The 21318-nt window shown below is 56.6% G+C and overlaps 1 protein-coding gene across 1 annotated transcript; it reads right to left on the bottom strand.

The window, feature by feature from the left end:
* Positions 1–344: 344 nt before the first annotated feature.
* On the bottom strand, positions 345–19522 carry LOC133346380 (cell surface glycoprotein 1-like). Its single transcript, XM_061557895.1, has 9 exons — positions 19431–19522; positions 17441–17610; positions 15277–15377; positions 12736–12834; positions 11934–12041; positions 10851–11417; positions 6174–7026; positions 4125–4211; positions 345–1633 (listed from the first exon to the last, which is right to left on the bottom strand). Exons 3-9 carry the CDS (start codon positions 15355–15357, stop codon positions 1452–1454), a joined length of 1977 nt encoding a protein of 658 aa, XP_061413879.1. The 5' UTR covers positions 15358–15377; positions 17441–17610; positions 19431–19522; the 3' UTR covers positions 345–1451.
* Positions 19523–21318: the final 1796 nt, after the last annotated feature.

Raw genomic sequence — 21318 nt, 5'->3', positions numbered from 1 at the left:
TGTAACCTGCAGTGTGTGGGTGGATTGGTGAGTGGATGGGTGGGTGGGTTGGTGAGTGGATGGGTGGGTTGGTGAGCGAGTGGGTTGGTGGGTGAGTGGGTGGGCGAGTGTGTTGTTGTTGTGACCTACAGTGTCGTGAGTGGATGAATGAGTGGGTGAGTGGATGCGTTGGTGAGTGAGTAGATGATTGGGTGGGCGGGCGAGCGGGCGGGCGGCGTGCGTTGATGGCACACTTGAACTCGCGCTCGTTTGCGAGCCGACGGTTCGCTGATTGTCAAGACCTCCTCCGGTGGTGTGTGCCACCGCCACGTTGGCCACTCTCAGCCACTCTCGACATACCCAGCTCAGCATTTTATTTTATTTTTTTGCGCAGTGCAGAGGCACACCCGGTGTCCCGCTCCCTTCCGCCCCCGCCAGGTCAAGAAGTCAACAGTCTTACATCGTCCACGACAAAAAAACCACAACAACAACAACCGCCTCGACCGCGCAAGCGGGTGGACAAGCGCACGACGCCCACGTGTGCCGCCCCCTTTGGCAAGGTTGCCGACACGAAACGACGGTGGGTTCACTGTTGACGTGACAAGCCCCTGACTGATTGGCTGTGTCGGGTGGCGGCGGGTTTAACGACACACACATTTATATTTACTTGATCCGACCCAATAAAAAAAAGACCTCTATTATGGATAATATTGGTCGCCAAAGCCCTACTACTACTACGACTACGACGACGTGTTAAAACAACAACAACAGCCGGTCCAAAGAATTCACCAAAACCTCCCACAGACACTTTCAACCGCTAAGCTGAGCCCACACACACACACACGCACACACGCACACACGCGCACACACTCACAGACACGTCATACATTTTGCGGTACGTCGTAGTACATGATACGTCGTAGTACGCGGTCCGTCGTAGTACGTGGTACGCCGTAGTACGTGTCTATTACGTCGTAGTACGCGGTACGTCGTATGCGGTACGTCGTAGTACGTGGTACGTCGTAGTACGTGATACGTCGTAGTGTGAGGTACGTCGTAGTATGTGTGTATTACGTCGTAGTGTGCGTCGTGGTCCGTCCAGCAATCAGGGATGCCGCGAAATCAGAAGGACTTCGTGAGCCCCCTTGACACCCGACGTTTCGGGCAACGGCCCTTCTTCAGAGCACATCCGTTGGTAGGCGGAGGGGAGCCGTGGGGGGGGGGGGTTGTGGTGACGGATGGTGGTGGGGGGTTGTGGTGACGGATGGTGGTGGGGGGTTGTGGTGGCGGATGGTGGTGGGGGGTTGTGGTGGGGAATGGTGGTGGAGGGTTGTGGTGGGGGATGGTGGTGGGGGATGGTGGTGGGGGGCGGTGGTGGGGGGCGGTGGTGGGAGGTTGTGGTGGGGGGTTGTGGTGACGGATGGTGGTGGGGGGTTGTGGTGGGGGCTGGTGGTGGGGGATGGCGGTGGGGGCTACTGCAGGATGCCGGCGGCGAGGCGCATCTCGGTGTAGGAGAGCTGGCGATCCTGGTTGAGGTCGAAGCCGAGGAAGCGCTCCCGCGTGGGGGCTCCGTCGCCCAGCTGGCGGCGGACGTCGTCGTAGGTCACGAGGCCGTCGCGGTCCCCGTCGCAGCGGTACAGGAACCACTGCAGGTCTGTTGCCGGGGGAGACAGAGAGAGACGGAGATGCACACAGAGATGCATAGACTCACACAGAGATGCATAGACTCACATAGAGACACACAGAGACACACACAGAGACTCACACAGAGACACATAGACTCACACATAGACTCACACAGAGATGCATAGACTCACATAGAGACACACATAGACTCACACAGAGACTCACACAGAGACACATAGACTCACACAGAGATGCATAGACTCACACAGAGACTCACACAGAGACACATAGACTCACACAGAGACTCACACAGAGACACATAGACTCACATAGAGACACAGACTCACACAGAGACACAGACTCACATAGAGACACACAGAGACACAGACTCACACAGACACACAGACTCACACAGAGACACATAGACTCACATAGAGACCCACAGACTCACACAGAGACTCACACAGAGACACATAGACTCACACAGAGACTCACACAGAGACACATAGACTCACATAGAGACACAGACTCACACAGAGACACAGACTCACATAGAGACACACAGAGACACAGACTCACACAGAGACACAGACTCACACAGAGACTCACACAGAGACACATAGACTCACATAGAGACACATAGACTCACACAGAGACACAGACTCACATAGAGACACACAGAGACACAGACTCACACAGAGACACAGACTCACACAGAGACACATAGACTCACATAGAGACCCACAGACTCACACAGAGACCCATAGACTCACACAGAGACACATAGACTCACATAGAGACCCACAGACTCGCATAGAGACCCATAGACTCGCATAGAGACCCATAGACTCACATAGAGACACATAGACTCACGGAGACAGACTCACACGGAGACCCACAGATTCACACAGAGACCCATAGACTCACACAGAGACACATAGACTCACACAGAGACACAGACTCGCATAGAGACTCACAGACTCACACAGAGACCCATAGACTCACACAGAGACCCATAGACTCACACAGAGACACATACTCACATAGAGACCCGTAGACTCATACAGAGACACATAGACTCACACAGAGACACAGACTCACATAGAGACACACAGAGACACAGACTCACACAGAGACACAGACTCACACAGAGACACAGACTCACATAGAGACCCACAGACTCACACAGAGACCCATAGACTCACACAGAGACACATAGACTCACACAGAGACACATAGACTCACACAGAGACACATACTCACATAGAGACCCGTAGACTCATACAGAGACCCATAGACTCACACAGAGACCCACAGACTGACACAGAGACCCATAGACTCACACAGAGACACATACTCACATAGAGACCCGTAGACTCATACAGAGACACATAGACTCACACAGAGACACAGACTCACATAGAGACCCGTAGACTCATACAGAGACACATAGACTCACACAGAGACACAGACTCACATAGAGACACACAGAGACAGACTCACACAGAGACACAGACTCACACAGAGACCCACAGACTCACACAGAGACCCATAGACTCACACAGAGACACATAGACTCACATAGAGACCCACAGACTCGCATAGAGACCCATAGACTCGCATAGAGACCCATAGACTCACATAGAGACACATAGAGACACATAGACTCACAGAGACAGACTCACACAGAGACCCACAGATTCACACAGAGACCCATAGACTCACATAGAGACACATAGACTCACACAGAGACACAGACTCACACAGAGACCCATAGACTCACACAGAGACACAGACTCACATAGAGACACATAGACTCACACAGAGACACATAGACCCACACAGAGACCCATAGACTCACACAGAGACCCATAGACTCACACAGAGACACAGACTCGCATAGAGACTCACAGACTCACACAGAGACCCATAGACTCACACAGAGACCCATAGACTCACACAGAGACACATAGACTCACACAGAGACACATAGACTCACACAGAGACACATACTCACATAAAGACCCGTAGACTCATACAGAGACCCATAGACTCACACAGAGACCCACAGACTCACACAGAGACCCACAGACTCACACAGAGACCCATAGACTCACACAGAGACACAGACTCGCACAGAGACCCATAGACTCACACAGAGACCCATAGACTCACACAGAGACACATACATAGAGACCCGTAGACTCATACAGAGACACATAGACTCACACAGAGACACATAGACTCACACAGAGACCCACAGACTCACACAGAAGCCCACAGACTCACACAGAGAACCACAGACTCACACAGAGACCCACAGACTCACACAGAGACCCACAGACTCACACAGAGACCCACAGACTCACACAGAGACCCATAGACTCACACAGAGACCCATAGACTCACACACAGACCCATAGACTCACACACCTCCGATTAGCACGGTTGGCTACGTACAGTGCGAAAGAAGTTCAACACACGTGTACGTGAATGAACCAAGAGGACACGGCCCTCACCTCTGAGTGAGACGATCCCCGGCAGGTCAAAGTGAGCGTCGTCATCTTCTGCTTGAGCCGCGCCGTCGACCCAGTCGGCTCTCATCTCTGCGGTTCGACAGACGCACGCACCACGTGCGTTGGCCACGTTACGTCACAGCCACCGCAGTCGCCCAAATCCCACTCCCCCCCCCACCAGCCCCCCATTATAAAGCTGGCAGCAACAACACACAACACACACAACACATACACAGAAAAACACAAAACACATACAACACACTCACACCCCACACACAACATACACAACACATACAACACAGAAAAACACACAACACACTCACAAGACACTCACACCCCACACACAACACAGAAAGACACAACGCACACACAGCACACTCACACCCCACACACAACACACACAACACAAAAACACACAACACACGCACAACACACTCACACCCCACACACAACACATACAACACACAACACACGCACAACACACTCACACCCCACACACAACACATACAACACAGAAAAACACACAACACCCTCACACCCCACACACAACATACAACACAAAAAAACACAACACACGCACACCCCACACACAACACATACAACACAGAAAAACACAACGCACACACAACACATTCACACACCCCACACACAACACAGAAAAACACAACGCACACACAACACACAACACATAGTGGGGGACGATGCCAACCCCAGCCGCAAGCGATGATGAAATTATCGCTTGCAACTTTCATCATCTAGCCGAGACCATGCTACTAAGGGTTTAAATGGGGTCCTGGGTGTACACCCACCACCGGAGTGGAAAAATGGCAGGCGCATCTTATAAGTGATAAGTCGATGGTCAGTGGGCAGATCAGCTCCACGGTAGGTCCTGGTGTCAAGGACATGGGCCCGCATTCGCTGTTCCGTCACTATGTAGTCCAGCAGATGTTCTTGCTTGGACCCGGCATGCATCCATGATGTGTGGATGTGCCGATGCCGGAACAGCATGTTGGTAATTACAAGCCCATGGGCTGCATAAAAATCTAGCAGCCTCCTACCGTTGTTATTGAGCTGATCTGGTCCATGCCTTCCAATTAATCCAGAACAGGTGACAGCATCATGACCAACTCGGGCATTGAAGTCACCCAACAAGATGACTCTATCCCGAGGGGCCACTTTAGCTAGCACCTGTGGCAGGAGGTCATAGAAGGCATCTGACTCATCGGCATTGCCTGCATCCCTCTTCAGTGGGGGCATAAGTAACCATGACCACCACTCCTCGCCTCTGGTTGATGGGAAGGCGAGCCCAAAGTAGCCTGGGGCTTACAACTTCCCACACCTCACCGTCATGCTCCCACGCCCCCTTCATTCTTTTGTTCAGAAGAAGAGCCACACCCTGTTGTTTGGCAGTCTCCTGCCCCGAGTATAGGACTGTCCACCCCTCATGGTGGCAGGAGCCAGTGCCGGTCCACTGGACCTGAATACTACAGAGATCCAGGCGGTACCAGTCCAGCTCCCAACAGAGGAGTGGCAGCCTCTCCTCCGCAGTGAGCATTCGAACATTCCACGTGGCCACACGTAGTTGTTTTTTGTTGTTTCTGGAGGAGCCCCGAGGGTAAAGTTTCAGTCTCCTGGCGCCGCCAATTGGGGTTTGGCCAGGAGACATCATAGACGCCTGTCCCCCCGGGGCCTCCGGCACAAGCTTATTAATTCAATGTTGTGGTCGTGATTTAGTGGTAATTGAAGGTGGAGGGGTTACCAGCCCCTCGCACCCATCCAGAGCCACCATTTAGCCACTGTAGTGGTCACAGATGCCATGAGGGGACAGGGCCAATCGGAATTGGCCCTCCCCCCACAGCGTTGCCCGTCCGGCACCACGAGGAGGTAGGGGGTTGTTTTGCACACAACAACACACGGTGACACACAACAACCGACACCGCCCCACCATACGCACCACCACCGCCACAAGAACAACACAACAACACAACAACAACACAAACAACAACACAACACAGACAACAACACACGGCGGGGGAAGCGTCGCCACTCAGCTGTCACAGCCGCTCGTGGGCCCGTCGCTCCGCGTCTCCGAGAGTTCGCGTCCGCGCTCGTCCGTGCACCAGCACTCGGCGCGCCCGCGCGAGCACTGCGTCGCGCCGTAGCGCCCCGAGCCGTCGCAGCTCGGCACGAACGCGCCGGGCGCCAGCAGGCCCCGCCGCAGGGCCCGCTGGGCTCCCAGCAGGACCTCCGCGCAGCTCGGCGGCTCCTCCTCCTCCTGCTGCTCATCGTCCGCCACCACATCGTCCTCCTCGTCAGCCACGGTCGTCCGGAGCGTCGTCCCGACCGTCGTCGTCGTCGCGGCGGGCGCCGTCGTCGTCGTCGGTGCCGCGTCCTGGCCGGGCCCGGGGAGTCCGCCGCCGCCGCCTGCCCCGCCCCGTGGTAGCGCCCCGGCGGGGTGAGCCTCCATCCACTGCTTGCCCAGGATCCTCTGCAGCACGGCCTGAATGCCCGCACGGTCCTCCTCGTCCTCCTCCTCGTCGTCGCCGTGGTCGTGGTCGCCGCCTTCCGCCGCGTCCTCGCTCATCCCGGGAACGTCGCCCAGTTTCACTTCGATAACCTCGTGCGGCCTCCCCTCCTCCTCCTCCTCCTCCTCTTCCTCCTCCTCTTCCTCCTCCACCTCCTTCTCGGCATCCTTCACCTCTTGCTCAGTCTCAAACACCTCCTCCACCTGACCGCCCTCTTCCTCCGAGGAGGAGCCGAAGCCCATCCCCAGCCGCACCTTGGTGAGCACCCCCTGGTTGCGAGCCGCTTCCGACTCCCTGGACGTCCAACCCGCCGGTCGATCTTCTTCATCCTCTTCCGACGACGACGACGACGCCGACGACGAAGACGACGATGCAAGGCCCTGTAGGAAGGGGGGGGGGAGTGGAGGGGGAGAGGGGGGAAGTCATCGATCCACGCCGGGTTTTGCAGAAACGGCTCGAGTCAAGCGGAATGTCGAACGCGGAGTCTCGCGCTCGCCATTGCTACTCTGCAATATTATTTCAGTGTTTATTGTCCTCGTTATTATCTAGCCACGGTGGCTAGGAGATGTTGACTACCTCGTCTGGTGTACAGGAGGTCGTGCGCTCGATCCCGACCCCTTACGACGCCTGCTGCTGTATATTTGGAGTTTGCGTGTCTCTCTCTCTCATCATCATCACGGTGGCTAGGAGATGTTGACTACCTCGCCTGGTGTACAGGAGGTCGTGGGTTCGATCCCAACCCCTGACGACGCCTGCTGCTGTATATTTGGAGTTTGCGTGTCTCTCTCTCTCATCATCATCATCACGGTGGCTAGGAGATGTTAACTACCTCGCCTGGTATACAGGAGGTCGTGGGCTCGATCCCGACCCTGACGACGCCTGCTGCTGCTGTAGATTTGGAGTCTTCCTCTCTCTCTCTCTCCCCCGTGGTGGTCACTGCGTGGACTTTTCTCCGGAGTCCTTCGGTTTTTCTCCCTCCACATTTCGAATCGACAGAACGCGTTCAGAGCTATTCGGCATTTACACGTGACGACGACGACGACGACGATGATGATGACAACCGCTTTGGAATACGTCCAATTTGGTATACGTCGTGTTTTGACGAGAGAAAAAATTGTCTTGGGATACGACGTCTTGCTTGGGATACGTCGCGCTTGCTAGAACTTGTATGGGTCGGGATGAGTCACCGCGTCTACCCCGTTCACGACTCCTCACCTTCCTCACCACCATCCTCGACGGCTTTCAACTCCTCTCAGCAAGCTAAAGTGGCGTTAAATTTGTATTTTATTACAATTTATTTCAATTTATTTTTGCATTTATTTGAATTTATGTATGCATTTTAGTAATAAATAGTGTCTAAATAATTTTATACAACCCCATTCATGTATAATATTCCATATAAAATATAATCTCTTATACTCTGGAACGGATTATTTCCTTTCCCGGTATTTCTTATGGGAGAAATTCGTTTGGTAAACGTCATTTTCTGCAAAGTCCGACCTTCTGGAACGAATTAGCGACGTATACCGAGGTGCCACTGTACAGTGATAGCTGATTTGAAGCGTTCGTGACTGCAGGACTCCATCCTCTTTGGTTCTTTCGGTAAAGTCACGTGGGTAGAAAATCGAACGGATCGCGACGTTCCGGAGTGTGATAGCTCGAGAGCCGGATAGCCTCACCGAGTCTCGAGACTCGTCTCCAGGAGGGTCCCGCCAGGTTTTCGCAGTGCGCTAACCACTGCGCCGCCGCTCCCCATAACACGAGGTTGGGGGGGTTGTGGGGGGAGGGATGTGAGGGGGGGTTGGGGGGGGAGGGATGGGGGGGGTTGGGGGGGGAGGGATGGGGGGGGGTTGGGGGGAGGGAGGGGTTGGGGGGGAGGGATGTGAGGGGGGATTGGGGGGGGAGGGATGTGAGGGGGGGTTGGGGGGGGAGGGATGGGGGGGGGGGGTTGGGGGGAGGGAGGGGTTGGGGGGGGAGGGTTGTGAGGGGGGGTTGAGGGGGGAGGGGAGGGATGGGGGAGAGGGGAGGGATGTGGGGGTTGGGGGGAGGGATTGGGGGGTTGAGGGAGGGTGGAGAGGGATGTGGGGGGGGGGTTGGGGGGAGGATGGAGGGGGTTGGAGGGAGGGGTTGGGGGGATGGATGGGGGGGTTTGGGGGGAGGGTGGATAGGGATGGCGGGGGGGTGATGGATTGAGTAATCGCCCAACTTTTCGGCGATATTTTCTTCTCGTCAACTCGCGAGGGCTCTCACCGCTGCTGCACCGGCGCGTGACGTGACGCGCGGCGCCTGCGTCTCTCGCTCCTCCTCGGGCCGGCGAACCGGTTTCTTGCGTCATACAAAGCCAAAGCTCCCCCCCCCCCCGGTATAGCCTCAACAGACTTTCGGGGCAAGTGCTGCTGAGAACTTGCCCCGCAACAGCAACAACAACAACGACGACGACAACAACAACAACGACAGCAACAACAACAACGACGACAACAACGACGGCCGCCGTTCGCCAGTGAGTGTGCGGGGAAGTCACCGCGGCGCGCGTGCCAGGCTAGGTGCGCTTTTGAGGCCACGTGAACTTGCCCACGCAAAGACAAAGATCCCCCGTGTAGCCTCAACAGGCTGTCGGGGCAAGTGCTGTTAGCGAGCAGCACCTATGAAGGCCGGCACGGCACACGAGGGGGTGGGTGGCCAGCACCACGCCCGGCCGCCTTTGTCTCCCCAGTGGCGACGTTCACTACACACCGCACCAGGTGCTCATTTGAGGCTGAGTCGACCTAGGGGAGGCGGCCCAGAACCGGTTCAGATAATCGTCACTGGGTGTTGGTGACCGTGAGCGGAAATCGAACTCGGGTCGCCAGGTTCGTAGCGCAGCGCTAACCGCAAGACCACTACCCCACTTACACATACACACAGGTACACACACACACAGGTAGATACACACAGGTACACACATACACAGGTACACACACACACAGGTACACACAGGTACACACACACACAGGTACACACACAGGTACACACATACACAGGTAGATACACACAGGTACACACATACACAGGTACACACACACACAGGTACACACAGGTACACACACACACAGGTACACACACAGGTACACACACAGGTACACACACACACAGGTACACACACACAGGTACACACACAGGTACACACACACACAGGTACACACACACAGGTACACAACACCACAGGTATACACACACAGGTACGCACACACAGGTACGCACACACAGGTACACACACACAGGTACATACACACACAGATACACACAGGTACATACACACACAGGTACACACACAGGTACACACACACAGGTACACACACAGGGTACATACACACACAGGTACACACACACAGGTACACACACACAGGTACACACACAGGTACACACACACAGGGTACATACACACACAGGGTACATACACACACAGGTACACACACACAGGTACACACACACAGGTACACACACACACACAGGTACACACACACACACAGGTACACACACACAGGTACACACACACACACACAGGTAGACACGTGTGCGATTTCACACCACTGATTGGTCACCTGACTCCGACTCCCTCCCACATGGGGAATATCCCAAGCATCGCGTGGGTCCCCGACCCCCATTACCCCCTACCCCCTTACCCCCTACCCCCCTACCCCCTTACCCCCTACCCCCTTACCCCCTACCCCCTTACCCCCTACCCCATACCCACTCGGGGCAAACAAAACGAACACGGCCTCACCACCACCACCACCCACCCACCGCGACACAACAGCTGCGGCAGCGCCGTGGGGGGCGCGTGGGGGGCCCTGCCACGGTGACGGTGCCGGCTGGGCCGGGATGGTCGCCGTGTGGCCCCGGGGAGAGGAGCCGGCGCCTCCGAGATGCCGAGTTCGGTGTTCCAGGACTCCAGAGGTTCGCTGCTGCCGGCGAATAAACCGGAACCCCCCCCCCCCCCCGCCTTAACCCAAAACATAGTTCCTGTTTGGGGCCCCCCTAATGGGGTAGCAGCACCATCGCTGCCACCACCTCCGCCACCGCCGCCGCTACTGCCACCACCGACGCCACCACCGCCACCACCGCCGGCACCATCGCCGCCACTACCGCCACCACCGCCACCATCGCCGCCACCACCGCCGCTGCCGCCACCACCGCTGCCGTTAGGGTGGAGCGGTCATCTCACCTGGGATGGAGTGGTGGTGGTTACGGTGGCGGTGGTCGACCCCGAGTCCGCTCCGGGGCTCGCCGAGGTTCCAGACTCGGCGGAGTTCCCCGCGAGGGAGTCCACGGCGGACTCCACGGGGGAGTCCGATGGGAAGTCCACGGGGGCGGAGTCCACGGGGGAGTCCACGGGGGAGTCCGATGGGAAGTCCACGGGGGCGGAGTCCACGGGGGAGTCCGATGGGAAGTCCACGGGGGCGGAGTCCACGGGGGAGTCCGATGGGAAGTCCACGGGGGCGGAGTCCACGGGGGAGTCCGATGGGAAGTCCATGGGGGAGTCCACGGAGAACTCCACGGCGGAGTCACCGGCGGAGTCACCGGGGGAGTCGACCGGGGCGGACTCCACGGGGGAGTCCGATGGGAAGTCCACGGCGGAGTCTCCGGCGGAGTCCACGGGGGAGTCCACGGAGAAGTCCACGGGGGAGTCTGCGGGGACGTCCGCGTGCATCTTGGGAGCGGCGAGGGCGTCGTTGATGCGCTTGCCGAGTTGCTCCAACGTCTCCCCCACGGCCTCCTCACGCTCGGCAGCCTGCCAGCAGCGGGGGGGGGGGGGGGGGACAGGAGGAGGGGGTGGACACGAGGAGGGGGTGGACACGAGGAGGGGGTGGACACGAGGAGGGGGTGGACACGAGGAGGGGGTGGGGGTGGACACGAGGAGGGGGTGGACAGGAGGAGGGGGTGGACAGGAGGAGGGAGTGGACACGAGTGGGGGGTGGGGGTGGACACGAGGAGGGGGTGGGGGTGGACACGAGGCGGGGGTGGACACGAGTTGGGAGTGGGGGTGGACACGAGTGGGGGGTGGACACGAGGAGGGGATGGACACGAGGAGGGGGTGTTTATCGCCGTGAGCTCATCAGGAGCGGCGGCGCATTGGGAGGGTGTCACGGGGTACGGGGAGGGTGCTCACTCGGCCACTGGGCCTGCTGGCGCGTGCGTCGGTCATCCCAGAGGAGGACGAGGGGGGGGTGGAGGGGGGGAGGGGGAGGGAGGGGGGGAGGGGGAGGGGGGGTGGGGGCGATGGCGGGGGAGGGGGGGCGGGGCTCGCCTGCTGGAGGTGGTCGCTGAGCTGCTGCTGGAGGTCGACCAGCTGCTGCTGCAGAGCCTCGTTGTGCACGCGGATCTCGTCCATGCCCGGAGTGAGGGTTCGCACCTCCTGCACAACACGTCACACCACGTCACACCACGTCACGGCACCGTCACAACACCGTCACAACACGTCACACCACGTCACAAGTCACACCACAGTCACAACACGTTACACCACGTCACACCACGTCACAGCACCGTCACAACACCGTCACACCACGTTACACCACGTCACAAGTCACACCACAGTCACAACACGTTACACCACGTCACACCACAGTCACGTTACGCCACGTCACAACACGTCACAACACGTCACGGCACCGTCATACCAACGTCACACCACGTCACGTGTCATCAAGGCGGTGCAACTGCACCGGGACGTTGGAGAGCTACGACGAACTGGGGGTGGGGGGCAGGCGGGGTAGGGGGGGTGGGGGTAGGGGGGGTGGGGGTAGGGGGGGATAGGGGGGTGGGGGGGGAGTAGAAGGGGTGGGGGTAGGGGCGGTTAGGGGGGTGGGGGGGAGTAGAAGGGGTGGGGGTAGGGGGGGTTAGGGGGGGTGGGGAGTAAGGTGGAACTAGGGGGTAGGGGGGTTAGGGGGTAGGTGGGGGTGGGGCTAGGGGGGTTAGGGGGTGGCGAGTAAGGGGGGGGGGCTAGGGGGGTTAGGGGGGTGGCGAGTAAGGGGGGGGCTAGGGGGGTTAAGGGGGTAAGGGGAGTAAGGTGGGGGGGGGGGGGGTCTGGGGGGGGGGGTGCCGCTGACCTCCTGCATCTCGGTGACGATGTCGGGCAGCTCTGCGAGCCGCGCGGCCTGCTGGGAGTTCTCCTCCAGGCGCGCCACCACCTCGCTCAGCCTGGCCAGCTGCACGCACGCGGGCACAGGCAAAGGTCCCCCGCGTAGCCTTCACGGGCTGGAGGGGCAAGTGCTGTTAGCGAGCAGCAGCACCTGCGAAGGCTACCGGCACCGTGGCACGCGAGGGGGTGGATGGCCAGCACCGCGCCCGGCCGCCTTTGTCTCCCCGGTGGCGACGTTTACCACACACCGCAACGGGTACTCGTTTGAGGCTGAGTCGACCTAGGGGAGGCGGCCCAGGACCGGGTCAGATAATCGTCACACACACTTGCGGTGTCTCAAGACGTTCAGCTTTGTTATCGACCGTAAGATCCGCGCCAACCTGCTCACTCACTTACTTCATCCATCACTCACTCACTTTATCCATCACTCACTCACTCGCTCGCTCGCTCACTTCATTCATCACTCACTCTCACGCTCGCTCACTTTATCCATCACTCACTCGCTCACTTCATCCATCACTCACTCTCACGCTCGCTCGCTCACTTTATCCATCACTCACTCACTCTCACGCTCGCTCGCTCGCTCACTTCATTCATCACTCACTCTCACGCTCGCTCGCTCACTTTATCCATCACTCACTCGCTCACTTCATCCATCACTCACTCACTCTCACGCTCGCTCGCTCACTTTATCCATCACTCACTCTCACGCTCGCTCACTCGCTCACTTCATCCACCACTCACTCTCACGCTCGCTCGCTCGCTCACTTTATCCATCACTCACTCTCACGCTCGCTCACTCGCTCACTTCATCCACCACTCACTCTCACGCTCGCTCGCTCACTTCATCCACCACTCACTCTCACGCTCGCTCACTCGCTCACTTCATCCACCACTCACTCTCACGCTCGCTCACTCGCTCACTTCATCCACCACTCACTCTCACGCTCGCTCGCTCACTTCATCCATCACTCACTCTCACGCTCGCTCACTCGCTCACTTCATCCACCACTCACTCTCACGCTCGCTCACTCGCTCACTTCATCCACCACTCACTCTCACGCTCGCTCACTCGCTCACTTCATCCATCACTCGCTCTCACGCTCGCTCACTCGCTCACTTCATCCATCACTCACTCTCACGCTCGCTCGCTCACTTTATCCATCACTCACTCGCTCACTTCATCCATCACTCACTCGCTCACTTCATCCACCACTCGCTCTCACGCTCGCTCGCTCGCTCACTTCATCCACCACTCGCTCTCACGCTCGCTCACTCGCTCACTTCATCCATCACTCGCTCTCACGCTCGCTCACTCGCTCACTTCATCCACCACTCACTCTCACGCTCGCTCACTCGCTTCATCCATCACTCACTCGCTCACTTCATCCACCACTCACTCTCACGCTCGCTCGCTCACTTTATCCATCACTCACTCTCACGCTCGCTCACTCGCTTCATCCATCACTCACTCGCTCACTTCATCCACCACTCACTCTCACGCTCGCTCGCTCACTTTATCCATCACTCACTCTCACGCTCGCTCGCTCACTTTATCCATCACTCACTCGCTCACTTCATCCATCACTCACTCGCTCACTTCATCCATCACTCACTCTCACGCTCGCTCACTCACTTTATCCATCACTCGCTCGCTGACTCGCTCGCTCACTTCATCCATCACTCGCTCACTCACTCACTCACTCGCCCGCTCACCCACTTCATCCATCACTCGCTCGCTGACTCGCTCGCTCACTTCATCCATCACTCGCTCACTCACTCGCCCGCTCACCCACTTCATCCATCACTCGCTCGCTGACTCGCTCGCTCACTTCATCCATCACTCTCTCACTCACTCGCCCGCTCACCCACTTCATCCATCACTCGCTCGCTGACTCGCTCGCTCACTTCATCCATCACTCACTCACTCACTCGCCCGCTCACCCACTTCATCCATCACTCGCTCTCTCACACTCACTCACTCGCTCGCTCACTTCATCACTCGCTTGCACTCGCTCACTCGCCCGCTCATAGCACTCGCCCGCTTATCCGGTTGTACAAGAACGGCAAATTAACTTATGGGTTTATTTATTTTGTTAAACCGCCCCAGGAAAACACAACCCACACACACATACACCCCCCCCACACACACACCACACACATACACCCCCCCCACACACACCACGCACATACACCCCACACACACACCAACGGGTGGCTGACTGAGTGACTGAGTGGCTGACTGACTGAGTGACTGGCTGAGTGGCTGACCGACTGAGTGACTAAGTGACTTGACTGAGTGACTGACTGACTGAGTGCTTGACTGACTGACTGACTGAGTGACTGACTGAGTGAGTGACTGACTGACCGACTGACTGACCGACTGACTGACTGACGTGACTGAGACCAGGTTGCACTCCGAGTCACGGGTGAACTCTTTTACCGCACCGCGGCGCTCGCGGGCTCATCCAGCAGTGGACAGGTCGTGGCTGGTGACGGCGGCACGAACCTGGACACTGAGCACGCTGGGCGGTGGCGGCGGTGGCGGCGGCGGCGGCGGCAGCGGCGTCTCATCTCGACCGTACAGCATGCCCCCGTCACTGATCAGCACTGTTACAGAGGCACACAACACACACACACACAGACACACACACACAGTACACAGACACACACAGACACACACACGCACACACACAGACACACACACACAGACACACATTACACACACACACGGACACACACAAAGACACAGTACACACACACGGCACACACACACACACAGTACACACGGATAGACACACACACAGACACACAGACACACATTACACACACACGGACACAGACACACACAGTACACACGGACAAACACACACACAACACGCACACACACGCCAAAGACAAAGCTCGCCCGTGTAGCCTTAGCAGACGGCTGGGGCAAGTGCTGTTGGCGAGGAACAGCAGCGCCCCAGGGACCGCCTTTGTCTCCCTCGCGGCGAGGTTCACACCGCGGTCCAAGGTGGTTTTGACCGACACGTTCATTTAATAATTATTATCGAACGAACAAATGAGCGAACGAATGAGGAAACGAAGGAATGAGTCAACGAATGAGTAAACGAACGAATGAGTAAACGAATGAGTAAACGAATGAATGAGTAAATGAACGAATAATGAAACGAACGAGTAAACGAATGAGTAAACGAACGAATGAGTAAACGAATGAATGAGTAAATGAACGAATAATGAAACGAACGAATGAGTAAACGAACGAATGAGTAAACGAACGAATGAGTAAACGAACAAATGAGTAAATGAACGAATGAGGAAACGAATGATGAACCAAGAGGTGCCACCGCACACATCACGATCAATGCCACCATCAAACGTTTGCCCCACGAAGTGGCCGGTGACGTCACCACGGCGCCTGTGCCAGGCCAGGTGCACTTTGAGGCCTTCACGTGAAGTGCCGAAGGCTCTCGCCGCCGACAGAAGGAGGTCTCGGCACGGACCCAGCGGGTGCCGCGCGAGTCGGCTGACTGAGATGGCCGGCAGATGCTACCAGCAGCTGTACCCTACTACTGTGCCGACTTGCTGCGTTTTATCCGCCCGGCGCTCCACCCGTTGTTGTGAGAGCAGCGTCGCTCCCCCGCCCTCCGCTCGCGTCGGAGGGGCGACTGCCTCCAACTGCCCAGCAGCTGCGGCCTTCATGAGCAGAGGTCGCAAACGGGTTTTGATTCCTTTCCCGTACCCGTACCCGGCCGCACCAGGGTCGCAAACGGGTACCCGTACCCGGCCGTACCCGTACCCGGCCACGGGTAGGGTACGGGTATCGGGTACCTGATTGCGACCTCTGGGATGAAGCCATGTTGCAGGCGCGGGTGGGTTGATTCTAGGAACTTGAATTGTGAGAAGAGACAAGACGTTGGGAAATGAGTGACAAACGGTGACTCACCAGTGACTCACGGTCTACCCGTACCCGGCCGCACCAGGGTCGCAAACGGCTACCTGTACCCGGCCGGGTACGGGTAGCCGGGTATCGGGTAGGGTACGGGTATCGGGTACCCGGTTGCGACCTCTGTTCACGAGGCACCACCGCCACCACAACCACCCACCGTGCCAAGCGATCGAACGTCACGACACGTGGCCGGTGACGTCACAACACGTGGCCAACGACGTCACAACGCGGTCCACGCTTCGAGGACGGCGGCCTGGGGCCGTGTCGCCGCTCTCGCTCGAATGTTGTTGCCGCTATTTATAAACTGTCTCGTTGGCGGCGCGCCCTCCCGGCCCTCAGGGCGCGCTGCCAAGTTCAACAAAAGCGGCGTCACGGACGGAGCGACGAGGCCGGGGGCAGAGAGGCGCTGGAGAGTGAGCAGCGGAGATCACGGCCAGCGCCACCACCACACCCACCGAGCCAAGCGATCGAACGCGCGGCCGGTGACGTCACAACACGTGGCGGGCAACGTCATAACACATGGCCGGTGACGTCACAACACGTGGCCGGTGAACAACCGCCCACATCGTTATCACCGCCGCCGCCACCACCCCCACCACCACCCCCACCATCACCCCCACCCCCCCCATCCCCCCCACCACCCCCCACCACCACCACCCCCCCCCACCACCACCCCCACCACCACCACCCCCCCACCACCCCCACCACCCCCCCCACCGACCTCGCTCGTAGTGTCTGTCGCTCTGCGCCTCGTGGAGTCTCTCGATCTCGTGGCGCAGCACGAGGTGCGAGGCGGCGAGGGCGGCCGCCACGGCGAGCACCGCCGACAGCTGCAGGGCCACGCAGGCCCAGCCAGGCCCACCGCCACAGCCGCTCCCACAGCCGTGGGGCCTGCACAGGGGAGAAGACAAGACATCTCCATGGGTCTCTGTGAGTCTCTGTGTATCTCTATGGGTCTCTGTGAGTCTGTGTGGGTCTATGACAGCTGCAGGGCCACGCAGGCCCACCGCCACAGCCACTCCGACACCCGTGGGGCCTGGGGAGGGGAGAAGACGAGACATCTCCATGGGTCTCTGTGAGTCTCTGTGTATCTCTGTGAGTCTCTGTGGGTCTATGACAGCTGCAGGGCCACGCAGGCCCAGCCAGGGCCGCCGCCACAGCCGCTCCGACAGCCGTGGGGCCTGCACAGGGGAGAAGACGAGACGTCTCCATGGGTCTCTGTGAGTCTCTGTGTATCTCTATGGGTCTCTGTGGGTCTCTGTGGGTCTCTATGAGTCTCTATGAGTCTATGTATCTCTATGGGTCTCTATGAGTCTCTATGGGTCTCTATGTATCTCTATGGGTCTCTATGTGTCTATGTATCTATATGTATCTCTATGGGTCTGTAAGTCTCTGTGTATCTCTATGTATCTCTATGGGTCTCTATGAGTCTCTATGAGTCTATGTATCTCTATGGGTCTCTATGGGTCTATGTATCTCTATGTATCTCTATGGGTCTGTAAGTCTCTGTGTATCTCTATGTATCTCTATGGGTTTCTATGAGTCGATGTATCTCTATGAGTCTCCGTGTGTCTGTGTGGGTCTGTATGAGTCTCTATGTATCTCTATTGGTCTCTATGGGTCTCTATGTATCTCCATGGGTCTCTATGAGTTTATATGTCGCTATGCATCTCTATGAGTCCCCGTGGGTCTCTATGAATCTCTACGTATTCTATGGATCTACTTGGGTCTCTATAAGTGTCTGTGCAGGTCTGTGTATCTCTATGGGTCTCTATGGGCCTCTATGTGTCTGTATGGGTCTCTGTGGGTCTCTATGAGTCTCCATGTATCTCTACGAGACTCTATGTAATGCTGCACCAAGCGTGCACGCGCACGGGCAAAGAACAAGACAAAGATCCCCCGTGTAGCCTCTTAACAGACTGTCGGGGCAAGTGCTGTTAGCGAGTAGCAGCACCTATGAATGCCGGCACGGCACACGAGGGGGCGGGTGGCCAGCACCACGCCCGACCGCCTTTGTCTCCAGGTACTGATCTGAGGCTGAGTCGACCTAGGGGAGGCCCAGGACCGGTTCATGTAATCGTCACTGGGTATCGGCCATGAGCGGGAATCGAACCCGGGTCACCAGGTTCGTAGCGCAGCATAGCGCTAACCACTACACTACCGCACACACACACAAAGGTACACACACACAGGTACACACACACACAGGTACACACACACACAGGTACACAAACTTACACACACAGGTACACACACACAGGTACACACACACACAGGTACACACACACTTACACACACACACAGGTACACACACACTTACACACAAAGGTACACACACACAGGTACACACACACACAGGTACACACACACACAGGTACACAAACTTACACACACAGGTACACACACACAGGTACACACACACTTACACACACAGGTACACACACAGATACACACACACACAGGTACGCGATTTTGCTGAGTTGCTCAATTTTACGAATTCCCAACGCCGTCACTGCAGTGCCCCACCCCCAATACCCCCCCACCCCCCGCATCCCCCCGCCCTCCCAAAGACCCCACCACCCCCACCACCCCCACCTAACCCCCACCACCCCCACCACCCCCCACATCCCCCCCCCCACCACCCCCACCACCCCCCACCACCCCCACCACCCCCACCCCCCACCACCCCCACCACCCCCACCCCCCGTCACCTGTATTTCTCCCCCGGGCCAGGCGGCTCGCCGGCGCACGCCTCGCCCCCTGGAAGCGCCACCTCGCAATCAGAGCAACCTCCACCTCCTCCACCTTCTCCTCCTCCACCTCCTCCACCTCCAACCTCATCCTCCTCCTCGTTCCCCACGAGGGAATACTTCTCCTTGGCGGGCCTCGCCATCGCCTGCGGTCGCTCCTCCGATCACCACCAAACAGCAGCCGCCCGCCTGCGTGCCACCACCACCACCGGAGAGGAAGATGCAATAGCAGCAGCAGCACCACACACAGTCACCACCTCCACCACCACCACCGTGTTGGTACCAAAGTGTCGCTTCGTCATCGTCTCGTCTGGCAGTCGCACGCGAAGCGACGACTCCACAATCTGAAATCCACGTGGCCGGTAGCGGCCACGGCAGGGGCAGCGATGGAGTGGCGGTGTCAGAGACGGAGTCAGAGACGGACGTCTCCTTTGTGTTTGTGGATGTTGCCTTGTATAAAGGAGTCAGTTTTTGTACCAGTTGAAAGGGTAAAAACCTACTACTATATTTTGCCACTGGTAAAGGAGATGTCTCAGTGTAAATGCTTACCCCGAGCTCTCAATGCTCTGATATTGCGCTGTCTTTGAGTTGTACGCATTTTGGCGTCATCTGGTCCAACACCAATGGAGACTAGGCTCTAAGAAAAGCTGTCTCGGGTGTGGACCAATCAACTTCAAGGACAGTACATATCATTATCATCATCAGAGTTGTTTATTTTTGTTTGCATTTTGACTGCTTGTGTTGTGGTTATTGCAAACATGATGCCTTGTATAAAGGTGTCAGTTTTTGTACCAGTTGAAAGGGTAAAACCCTATTACTATATTTGTGGATGTTGTTGTCGATGTCATTGTTGTGGTCGTTGTTGTTAACGACGGTCTGTTCTACATGACCACAATCTGCACCACCACCACCACCACTGTTGTGGAGAGGGTCTTCATTGGCCCACGGTGTGTGCAGTGGATGAGGTTTAGGGTGGACCGTGAGCTTTCACTTATTAGTAGACGCTTTTGTTTAACTCACTGTGTCTGTTTGTCGTTGTCGTATTCTCAAATCTTGTAACTCAATTTTAAACCACTTCCCAATGTGGTATCGACTGCAAACTTGGTATACTTGTGTCATACTGATGACAATACTATATTCTATCATTAAAAATAATCAATATATTTTTTAAAACATTATTTTGTATATGTTATGTTTCGGCTTGGGTCTAATTGTCCACGCTCAACTGACGTTGGCTGTAAATCACCACGGCCCCTTACGTTGTGGCAAGCCTCCCGGCCACTTCCTGGAGTTCTTCCATTACTAGTACGGTACATTTCATGAAAGCGTGTTTAAAAGAAAGTATTTTTAAATATTACTAATTAGACTAAGCGCTTACAAAGTGGGGGTCGGGGTTGTGTTGGGGGGGCAGACCCCCCCCCCCACCAAACTCAGATTCCCTCTTGCAAAACCATCTCGTGTCTTCTCAATTTACGTACGTTGAACATCTTTCGCACCGTACGTAGCCGACCGTGAGAATCGGTTGGCCACGTTCAATGAGTTATCATAACCCAGTAAACTATCAACTATTTTTAATTTCGATTTAAAGCTTTCGTGACTGCAGGGATTCATATTCTTGGATCTTTCGGTAAAGTCACGTAGGAGGGAAATAATAAAATAATATAAAACAATACAAATTCTCACGACGTTTCGACTGCAACACAAGCAATCATCATCAGGTGTGAAAAACCGCCACTTTTTTCAAATTTTCTTGCTGTGGATTTCACACCTGATGACGATTGCTTGTGTTGCAGTCGAAACGTCGTGAGAATTTTTATTGTTTTATATTTTTATTGTTTTATTATTTCCC

Source organism: Lethenteron reissneri, chromosome 24, assembly GCF_015708825.2.
Source record: "Lethenteron reissneri isolate LAM-NWPU_2019-01 chromosome 24, ASM1570882v1, whole genome shotgun sequence".
NCBI classification, from domain to species: Eukaryota; Metazoa; Chordata; class Hyperoartia; order Petromyzontiformes; family Petromyzontidae; genus Lethenteron; species Lethenteron reissneri.
The sequence above is the reverse complement of the archived record's forward strand: the minus strand, read 5'-3'. Positions and strand labels throughout refer to the sequence as shown.

Coding starts and splice junctions, on each gene's coding strand:
- LOC133346380 (XM_061557895.1), bottom strand. CDS start 15,357: ATGCTGTACGGTCGAGATGAGACGCCGCTGCCGCCGCCGCCGCCGCCA. Junction 7,027..10,850: donor CCACCACCACTCCATCCCAG/GTGAGATGACCG, acceptor CCCTTCCTACAG/GGCCTTGCATCGTCGTCTTC. Junction 1,634..4,124: donor GGGGATCGTCTCACTCAGAG/GTGAGGGCCGTG, acceptor CCCCGGCAACAG/ACCTGCAGTGGTTCCTGTAC.